The following is an 11,103-nucleotide window of genomic DNA, read 5'->3' as shown; positions in this document are numbered from 1 at the left end:
TCAGTTTGAATCATTGCAATTATTCGCCAGTGAGTAGAGGTTATCCTGGACTGATGTCGGTCCATGGACAGGTTTGGGTAAGGCTTTACCTTTGCCGTACAAATGATTGTACACATTCACGGAATGGTGCGTCTCGACTTTCTTCTCGGGCACGACGGTCTGTTGGTGTAAGTGGTTATAGGTGTCATCTGAAGAAGTCGTCACCCCGGATTTCCACAAAGTATCGTACGTCATGGCCGAAGCGCCGTTTGTAGGGACACCACCGACGAGACCTGGCTCATTCTCATACACCGCAGCGTCGTTGTGAAAGGCTCTTTCCTGCTGCTCCATCTGGCGCTGTTTCATTTTCCTCTCTTTCACAAGATCATTGGAGTACAGTGCTTGAGAGTCCTCTGAATACTGTGTAACACTGGCCATGTTGTCATCAAGCTCCGTTCCCACCAGGTCCGACATCCTCACCTCAGCATAACTCTGATTCTGCACGTTAGAGCTTCTCGCTATGTTTCGATCTCTTGGCTCTGCCTCAGCTTTATTAAGCCTCTCGTTCTGTTTTCTTCGTCTGTAAATAAATACATTATTAGAATGAATTTTGCCGTTGTTTCAGCATAACCTTTAAGGCAATTAATGTGATTTTTAAGTGGTATTCATTTGAAACTGTCAATGTACAGACAAGGTTTGGTTAGGGTGAATCAATTTACTCGTAAAACTGGCCACTGTATGGTTGTATATAATACTTCCGATGAGCCATGATCATTCATTCGTTCAGTCCTATAAGGCTTATGTTTTATGTAGGTGATATGTATTCACATGTGTTGGTAGGGGTCATCGGAGGATGTTGCTGCTGACCTTGGTGCAAATTGTTACCACTCTTTGTACAAGCGCAAAAACTATGTGTCAGATTAAAAGCATTTTAAATCCAGTGAATTCTCGGAAACCACTATAGTACCGGACCTGCCGGAGACACAGTGGCCGCGGTGCGTGTTTGTTTCCTGAACGATTCAGTGCACTGCAGAGCACGGCGATTTGCACGTAGGCCTATACTTTAGGCGATACCATCTCCCGAATGCACTTCTGATAACAAAATGATGTATTTAGTCTATTAGCAGATTAGTACTCTTTCGTTTCATTCCGCGCACAAACCTCCATGCCTTACCTGAGGATGACAATCACTACGATGAACACGACAAGCATTAGACCGATCAGACTTCCTATTATAACACCAGCCAAACCTGATAACACATAAAAATCACAACTATAAATATTACCGTTCAGAACACAAATCCGATGGAATAGTTATGGAAGCCACTACCGCCTGACGTCCGTCGTGCCGTTTATTCTATATTTGAACAGGAGAGAGACGGTGTATTTTTCTGGTGGCGCATAATTTTACTCTCCTATTGAAATGCATGGGTCCACATTGCGCTAAAGCGATATTTAAGAAGAACAACACTGCAATTTTTTTCTTTAAAAAAGTATGATTCAGTATGATTTTGGAAAACACTTTGGGGGGGCGGGGGGAGGGGGGCACGGGGAATAGCCTTTACAAAATTTACCAGATCACTAAAACGACACTTAAACGTAAATAGCCGCGTTAAGCGGTCTAAAACACATCACAACATTTAACTTAAAATGTCGCCATCCGGTGAACGGTGTATGCGCATGACCACTGAGTATATGGATAGACTTACTGCCATCTTCGGGACCCAAGGTTAACAATACAAACGTATCATAAACTACCACGGTGTCATTCTGAATTTATCTTGCATGATAGCGCTCCGATTGAGGTACCTTTGACTGCAACATTGTGACGGTATAACCCGTCAAAACCAGATCTGAGACTACCTCCAGGGTCGCAAACGTGCGGTTTCGAAAGCCGTTCACGGATCCTTTCCTAAGAAAGTGTAACCATCAGTGCCAACAACAAAACATCTATTCCCAGAAAACGTAACCCGCTACTTTTCTGCCATGCGCAGTTAGCTGACAGAAAAGTGACACTTTAGGTTAAAATATTGCGCTGGCGTGTTGTTTAGTGCACATCAAGGTGACATTTTAAGTTAAGATGTTGTGATGGTTCACTATTCACAATGCGCAAGTGCATCTACTAAAGTTAAAATGTCGGCCTGGTGCATTTTTTCCAAGGCACCAAAGCGACATTTTGAATTAAAATATAGAGATGTCACAATGCGCTAATGGAGTTTATAATATTATAATGTCGTGTCGTGTCGTGTGTTGCGACATTTAAATCTGAATATATTGCCTTCCAATTATAGATGTGCCATGCGCAGGGTAGATTTGTAAACTCTGTACAAAGCAGTCCAAAGAACACCCGGTCTTGCGTAAATTTGATTTCACTCACAAAAAGTGAAAGCCCTCAATTTTAAACTCAGATACTGCGATTCTGTCTTCTTAAATTTCCTTGAGAGATAAAGCGGCTATGCAATATTTCATTAAAAAGTTGAAGTTTGTCGTTGGCAATTTGTCAGTGGAAGTATCAAAATGGGGAGTCACGTCATGTTAGAAAGTTAGATTGGCATAGTTCTCTCAGTTTGATATTTTATTTATAAAAAGGCGCGTTCCTATTATGCAAATGAAGGACGACGGGGCGACAGAGCAACGAAAATATTGCGTTGTCCACTCGTCAGGCAGGAGCGGTGGGCGAAATGCACATGCATGTATATGTATGTATGTATATGTATGTATGTATATTTATGTATGCTTGGAGTTTTATGTTGTACTTAACGATTCTTAGTCATATGTGGACAAGGAGTCATTAAGTGTGTGTGCATATGCCGTGTCTTTTGTGGCACTGCAAATCCATGCTGCCAAAGTGCAGCCGCCACTGAAGTATCATACCGAAGACACAACACGTGACACCTCACCCAGTCACACTGAACTGGCACTGGGTCAACCAATCCTGTTTCCTTGGTCTAACCTCTCAGGTCTGAGCGCCAAGCGAAGTAGCAACTGGTACCATTTTTAAAAGTCTTTGGTATGATCCGGCGTCTCCCGACTTTGAGGCACGAAAACGAGCCGATGACCGAAATGAGCTTCCACAAATAACTGTTTTATTATCGCTTTCGAGTTACATCAATACGACAATAAACTGATGTCAGGCTAAACCTTGCATAAAAGCTACGGCGTCAATTTTAAAGGGACGTCACTCTCTTCCTGTATCGTCGAATTTTGAAACCTGCGTATTATGATCAGGCAGAATGTAAGAACACAGGTGAAACAGCTCCTTTGCACATTAGGCGGACGGGGTATGGGGGCGGGTAAACACCGAAGTATAAAAGGAAAATCTGGTATTTCTGTAGGAACATTTATCTCAGTGGATACAACAACAACACAACACTATCATACATAAGTCTCTCCATTACAAAGACGTTACTTTCCTTATATTCGGCAACATACTTTTGCATCACATACAAACAACTTTTGTAGGATACTGCATACTTACGAACTGGAGAATCGATCAATGGTGATGTTATCGATGGTAAGGCTAGGGGAATAGAAACATACACAAACACACGTTAGCATGTCTTTATTTAGGTCTATAAAAAGTGTTTAAAGCCATCAGTTGAAGAGCCTCAAAATGAACACATGGATTTTGTTTTCGTTCCTATCGTTTATCCTGTAAAGTCGTGTATATTTGTATTAATCAGTGAACTTTTTGTTCAGAAGTTCCCCTCGTCCATGACCATTAGGCTGTTGGGAATTCTCGTAAAACAAACACAGAATTGTTATGGTGCACATTGAAGGGTGGGAGGAGTTTAAAGCTATTGTTTGTACAGTTTATACAAGTACTCAAGTTTCAGTCTTGTGTCTATATAATACAATGACAGGTTGGGGCTTCATACCTGGTGGCCCCGGCATGGCGCTCTTGTGAAGCAGCACCGAATTATAAATATGTTGGGATTCCGTAAACTTCAAACAATAAAACACACGAAATGGTCAATCATGTAAAATACATAAATGATATATGGTTGATATACGTAGTATATACGGTCAATGCCGATGTTCGTCATACCTGTGCAGTTTGTGCCGTTCCCAAGGAAACCAGTCTGACAGGTGCAGTTGTAGGAACCAGGGACATTGTCACAGTTAGCATTAAGACCGCAGAGGTCCATCTCAACACATTCATCCACGTCTGCAAAGATTTACTAGATATGCACTTATCAAAATATCTATGATCAGATTGTCTGCTAGAGCAAGGAATAACTATATTATTATACCTGATTTTATTAATTTATACTTGCATTGCATTCGTCAAAACCGTATAAAAAGTTCATTGCACAAATATCTGAAATTTGACGTTCGTGGTTGCTGGCCACACCCTCCAAACCCAGCAGATGAGGATTACAGCTCGTGAATTTAAATAACCTTCATGCACATCTCCATGACATAGGGCTGAAATAATGTCAATGTGGCGTTATCGCTCATGCACTCATTACAAGCACCAAACGCTACACCGATGACCTATAGTAGTACAGAATGAAATGAATCGAGCAGTGATGGAAATATGTCTTGCCAAACTCACTAGAATTAAAGGAGGCATGTGATAATCACTAAGCTTGGCTCACAAGCGAGCTGACCGATTCACTTTGACATAGCTCACCACAAATCGTGCGGCTGACTTCTAGTTACTTATTTGATTATTCGATTGGTGTTTAACGCCCTATCCAACAGTATTTAAAATGCAAGTGTTGAAATGCCGACATTTTCTAAGTGTTATAAACACGTTAAATGCGTAAAATATGAGCCGCCGTCGTACTAGTGGAATATTCCTGAGCACGGCGTAAAACATCACTCAAATAAATGAAGTGAAATATGAGTCATTATCTTAAAATATTGTACACGGGCAGGGAGTGAAATATTGGTGGATTATAAGATTATTTAATCTTTGCTGCTGAACGCAACATTCAAAGTTGTTATTTTGGTATTAAAACACGTTAAATTACAATATGTCATAATCATTTTGTAAAGATAAACTTCCAACACTTTACAACTTAGTCTGTCAACTTTAGAAAGTGTTAACGTGATGCTATGAATGGTTCCCTCATCACTGCAAAAATACTGAATTATGAAAGTGATATATTCCGTTTTACGACAACATGTGATAGTTTCGTGGATTGAGGAAATCAGCTTAAAGTGAATACTATATTAGTGAATATTTATTTAATTGATTTAATTGGCGTTATACGCCACACTCAAGAATATGTCACTTATACAACGGCGACCAGCATTATTTGTGGAGGAAACCGGAGAGAACCCGGGAGAAACCAACCATCCACAGGTTGCCAACAGGCCTTTCCACTTACGTTTATTGAAGGAAGACCTTTCCGCGCACGTATATTGAGGGAAGGCCTTTTCACGTACGTATATTGAGGGGAGGCCTTTCCGCGAACGTATATTGAGGGAAGGCCTTTCCACGTACGTATATTGAAGGAGGACCTTTCCGCGCACGTATATTGAGGGAAGTTACAAGTTACAAAATGAACTCTTAGCTTCTAGCTAAAGGTCTCTAATTTCTCTGATCATCTTGTTACCTGTACAGTTGCTCCCATCTCCAGTAAATCCGACGTTACATTTACAGCTGTAACTACCAGGTACGTTCATACAAACAGCATTTGGAGAGCAGGCGTCAGGCTCCGTACACTCGTTCGCATCTACAAACGTACATGAAAAGAAACGTTACTTCATGGATGGTAGTGGGACATTGGAAAACAAACTTGTTGCCAGTTAACGATTAACAATTCACACAAAAGTTATGATATGAGACTATATTAGTTAGCAATACCTTCATTTCATAGAATTTATACAATATCGCGTTTTCTGTGCGATGTTAGAATAGATTATCGTACTCAGATATAAGACTATATTACGCAACACCACTTAGGATACAAATTTGCGCATCGAATACTAATGTCTTAATGCTTTGCTCAGCCTATTGCAAGTCATGGAAAAGATCTTAAAATCTGTGTTCTATATTGCTATTTACTCCATGGTATCCACGTAGATAGGGATGGCACGACCATGAGAAAGATCATTATTTGTTTGATTGACGCCATGTTTTACACCCTACTCAAGAACCCGCCGGAATCCTACTACTATCCGCAGGTTACTGGCAGACTTTCCCACGTACAGCCGGAGAGAAAGTTAGCATGGGTTGTCCTTGAACTCACCGCTTTGGTGAGAGATTCCTCGGTCATACCGCCGAGCTGGCACGCTAACCACACGCTAACCACCTCGGTCACCTCGGTTCCCAGAAGGATCATTAAATCTTACAGATAATAACACTATTTCAAAGCAGGATATGGTTACTTCGTTTGGATAGAAGTTAATCCCATGTTTGTGCAGACGATTCTATCATGGCGATGAGAAAGATGACTATGTCGACAAATGTAGGTATGTGGGCATGCTATATGTATGATAATACCATGTTAAGTTTATATTTACCTTCACATTGTCTTCCGTTCCCATGGTAACCAACCTTACATGTACAGTTGTAGCTTCCAACAGTATTGTCACAGTCAGCATTAGCAGAACAGGAGTTATCGCTATTACATTCGTCTACATCTAAAGAAAAATTTGATATGTATTAGTTCCATGTTCCAATCCTAAGGCGTTAAAATATCGTGATGGAGGCAATTGTATTACCAATAGAGGCGACCTGCAGCCCGATCTGTTAAGGGGGCACTCGACGACACTCAGGTTCGATCCTTCCAATTGGCCTTATATCACTGTATGTCACTGACGAAAATATCAAGTATTAGATGAACAACTGTGCTGATGAAGCAGATCCAGATTTATGGTTTACCTAGGTGTCCTCGATAACCATCCTGACGTATACAGCATTGCCACAGACAACATTTAATGATGGAGCAGCGATGAAATCTAAGATTCTGAATAAATTAATTACACATACATGTTCATCTGATCATTCAGTGTCGATTCCTTCACATCATTTACCTTGTGTCCTGGGTAGAAATAACTACTGTGTGTCGTTTTCTGCTTTTGCAAAAAAAAAAATAAACTAATAGACTAAACTGAAATCCCACAATTCTTAGCTATTTAAATCTCCACACCTTCAACGGTATAATAGTTGGGGTGTTCATTGGCGGCAGCACTTTGGCGGCTTGGACCCTGACACAAGAAGACACAGTATATGTACACACACCTAATCACTCGTCGTCATCATATGAGTGAAAAATTGCTAAGTGCAACGTAAGCATCCAACCATTTATTTATTTTATGGGTGTTTTACGTGGCACTTCTGAATTACTAATATACGAGGACGACCAGCTCTATGGTGGGAGGGAACTGGACAAAGCCCGGCGGAAATCCACTGCCATCCGCAGATTCCGACGCGAATATACATGATACTGTGTTTACCGACCATCAGTTTGTGTAAAAGTAGATAGTCCCAGCAATGCCTTCTTCGTCCCTTTTTAACATGCAAATGTGAATAATAACCCACAGTTTTATTGCCAAAGGTGCCAGGTACTATATCCACAAATACGACACTTACCTGCACACACTATCCCATTCCCTTTAAAACCAGATTTACAGGTACATCCATAACTTCCGATTGTATTGACACAGTGAGCATTATCTGAACAGGGTGAAGTGCCATGACATTCGTTTCTATATGGAAATGAGCAAAACTAAGGTCTAAACTACACGATGAGTGAATCATACATAGTGTACGTATATTAAATCATTATTTTTCATCATATGTCCATACACAGGATCATCTTCAGAAATCACACGGTATGAACACATTTAAATCTGAATCCAACAGATAATCCATGCCAAAATCGTTATGATAAGGTCAGAAGACCCGTGTATAAGTCGGCTAGGCAGAAAAGATTAAAGACGGGTATGGAAGATGACGAGAATAGACTTATTGCGCAAAAAACAGCTGAAGACACAAACTATCCGCATCTTTCGACCCACTGGTATATATACATTTAAAACCCAGATAGTTAGCTTTAATCTCGGAAATATTTATAAACTGAAAGAGTCATTTGACCTCTTATGTTTTCGTAGATACATATTACCTTAGTTTTATTCGAAATATTGGTGATTTTAGGGCCGCCATGTTGCATTTATACAAATTAAGCTCTGCTCCTCTACTTAGATTTTGGTAGGCCTTTAGCATGTCATTCTGGACAATGATCTAGGATATATGCCACCAAAAAATTCTTTTGCAAATTGTGGTGAACATAGTTTTGTCAGTTACTCCCAACATATTTCACCAAGCTGTCTAAATACCATAGTTATTCTGCATGCTCGAGTGGTTCCCTTACCCTTTTCGCAGAACTGTATTTAACACTACATACGGGTATAGAATAAAAGGGTCATAAATAGGAGGCCTATAATGGAATAGATTGCTCTCCGAAAATTCAAAGCCTGCTGTCCTAGATCCGTTTTCAGTTCACAGTTATAGTCTAAATTGATCAGAAAAAATACCATTAGGGACACCGCCAGTAAACAAACCAAATACCACATGCTTGTTGTCACCTGGGCGGCAGATAAGAAATTTCAGCTATGTATCATACCTCATCTAATTTCATGCAATGAGTAATATACCTAAACACGGAGCATTACACGCATACATATAACAGTGTATAGAGACCATTTCTATATATGTGTACGTGTAGAAATCACCCACACATACTCTGTTAACACTGTTCCATCTGTAACAAGTGAAAAACTCCTTCCAGCATGTGAATGACACTGGTGAATTCGTACACAGCCTCAAGCCACACAAAACCTGGTTGCACTCATGTATATGTCACACAAACATACAAGACACATACAACTTGAAAGCCGCCACAGTAGTTTCTGTTTAACCAATTATTATATGGGTAAATTAAACCTCTGCCCGAAACAATACCTTATCTTAGCGGCTAAGCATGTAATCTGCAGACACTGGAGCCGCAGTGTTTTTGGCAGCAGCCAGTCAAAAATGGCGGGAAATGATAGTCTGTGTGTGAAATTAACTTACACGGAAACTAAACTCGATTTGTCAGAAACAATCACACTGGTTTCCCAGACCCTAACCCTACATGTACGTTACTATAGTGTGAGACTTTAATACATTGCAACAATGTTGTAAATTGTTGTAAAGCTGTTGCAATCATTTGTATTTTAAGTCAACTTTAGAATCCTGCCATTTTTACCAACTTCCCAGTGAGTGTGAAATGTTGAATGGTCCAAGATTGCCTACAGGGAACATGTAATTTCTGTCGCCATGTGAGACTGCCCTGAACAGATGTGAGTACACGGATTATACCTAGTATGTCCTTTCACACAGTTCTGAGATATTAATTAGTGTTGGCTGATTAGTGCCTTTCTCCGCCAAAACACATAAAAAACCCCTTTGCAGTTTTAATGAAGAAGAAAACTTTAAAACGTGACACTATAGGCTGAAAAGAGCACACTTTTTTCCATCTGGTGGTGCTGCATAATTCTGCGATTTTTCCTCGCCATACACGTAAAGCCTGAATACGACAAAGCTGGCATAAATCGCTGAGTCCATCGCTCCTCCATCTTTAACATCATGTAATTTATGCTCGGGGTGCGTTGCCTCTCAGCCAGTGACAGTCGTTCAAACTGCCGGCTTGTTCGTGTAAACTCGGAACCTGCGTCCACCATTCCGGTTTCCCGATCGTCAAGCGGAAAACGAACTGTACTGTCCGCTACCTTCTGGGAAGAAGAGTTATACCGGAAATGTACTAACTGCACTTTGGCGGTTTCCAACGGCAATTCTCCTCAATTCTCCCACAGTACACTTCAGGACTAGTTCTTAGGCAAAATGGAGTCGCCCACAGCGGATTTTGGCGCTGACTTTATTTATAATTTATCAACTTGAGGTACATATTAGAATTTTTTATCGCATGCACCTGCGAAGATATGCATGCTCTTTTAAGTGGTATTTGATTGATATTGAAATTTTCTTCTCCTTTAAGGTTCATGTAGGCTATGATTGGGAAGCTAATCCGCATAACATAGGGTCAAGCCGGCGAGAGAGAAGTTTAGAGATTTCCAGACCAGTCACACTTTTATTTTTACTTATAAATTAAAATAAAGGAAGAATCAAGCGACATTTGTTGCAAACCTGTAAATTCCAAAACTATCTCAAATCATGATAGTGTCAAACAGGCAACCTAATGAATGCTTCACTGATTGTCTTAAGCGTACTAGCTACACTGCATTATACGGGAAAAGTGTTGTCTGTTTACAGATCCAGAAATAGATGTCACAATTAAATCATTAAATGGTTTTCAGTGATAAAGATCAGATTTACAGGTATGTATCTTTAAATGCAGTAAACTGTTTTGCAAGATTCACGCACCTGTTGTTTTGTAACAAGATAGTCCAGACATTTTCATTTCTTGTTTTCATAAAATGGTGATCATAAACCACACATGCATCGATTGAACATTGTGTTCGCATGTGTGGAATTGGATACCTTCACACTATACCCATTGCCAGCTTCATATTACAACCATTTTTAATCATTGTATTTGTGCAAGGTTATTCCCATTCCATTTCTTTTTCTGAGAGAGCATAATCATGTATGCGTAAATGTCTTACAGGTAACTGAAAGCGCACAGAATTCAACATTAACCAATAAGATAAACTTATTCTTATTGGCCCGCCCCTTGTAATAATGAGTCGTCACTGTTGCGAAATTTCTCGCCAAATCTATACCAGCAGACGAGAGTTTTCACTTGACTCACTGTCACGTGGACAGTGATGAGTCTACGCATTTTCTGGAGACTTTGCTTCTGACTTTGTTACAAAATCATTTCAGTAGAGCCATCATGTGTACATAGAGCCACACAAATGTATCACAGTGATATCCACGACACATTTAATCCATTTACCGCGGTAAGAATTGAAAACAATTACCAAAACAACACGTGGTTCGATTAGTCTCTGCGGTGATTGACGGGTCCCCCAAACAATGTTGGAACTTCAAAGGCTATACCCAGAGCTGTGCAAAGTTGCGATTTGCATATCAATACAACTCGGCTGTTTATATTTGATTACCCTCAGACAGTTCTAAACTGACATCTCCTCACCGAAATTTCA

At 40.2% G+C, this 11,103-nt stretch overlaps 1 protein-coding gene and 1 long non-coding RNA gene across 2 annotated transcripts; both read right to left on the bottom strand.

Annotated features, from left to right (window-relative positions):
- On the bottom strand, positions 1–3,873 carry LOC135465132 (uncharacterized). The gene is made up of 4 exons (XM_064742585.1): positions 3,858–3,873; positions 3,458–3,499; positions 1,154–1,229; positions 1–559 (listed from the first exon to the last, which is right to left on the bottom strand). The coding sequence occupies exons 1-4, from the start codon at positions 3,871–3,873 to the stop codon at positions 1–3; spliced, it is 693 nt and encodes a 230-aa protein (XP_064598655.1).
- Positions 3,874–4,029: 156 nt separating this feature from the next.
- On the bottom strand, positions 4,030–6,578 carry LOC135461990 (uncharacterized). The gene is made up of 3 exons (XR_010443419.1): positions 6,457–6,578; positions 5,547–5,666; positions 4,030–4,147 (listed from the first exon to the last, which is right to left on the bottom strand). It is a non-coding gene; the product is annotated as an uncharacterized LOC135461990 (long non-coding RNA).
- Between the last annotated feature and the right edge of the window lie 4,525 nt (positions 6,579–11,103).

This window comes from Liolophura sinensis, chromosome 1, assembly GCF_032854445.1.
Source record: "Liolophura sinensis isolate JHLJ2023 chromosome 1, CUHK_Ljap_v2, whole genome shotgun sequence".
NCBI lineage: Eukaryota > Metazoa > Mollusca > Polyplacophora > Chitonida > Chitonidae > Liolophura > Liolophura sinensis.
Note: the sequence above shows the minus strand (reverse complement) of the source record. Positions and strands in the feature narration are given on the sequence as shown.

Excerpts from the sequence above, each read along its gene's own strand:
- LOC135465132 (XM_064742585.1), bottom strand. Across the intron at positions 1,230-3,457 it reads ATTGATCGATTCTCCAGTTC|GTTTGGCTGGTGTTATAATA; the intron begins GTAAGTATGCAG and ends ATGTGTTATCAG. Across the intron at positions 560-1,153 it reads GTAGTGATTGTCATCCTCAG|ACGAAGAAAACAGAACGAGA; the intron begins GTAAGGCATGGA and ends ATTTATTTACAG.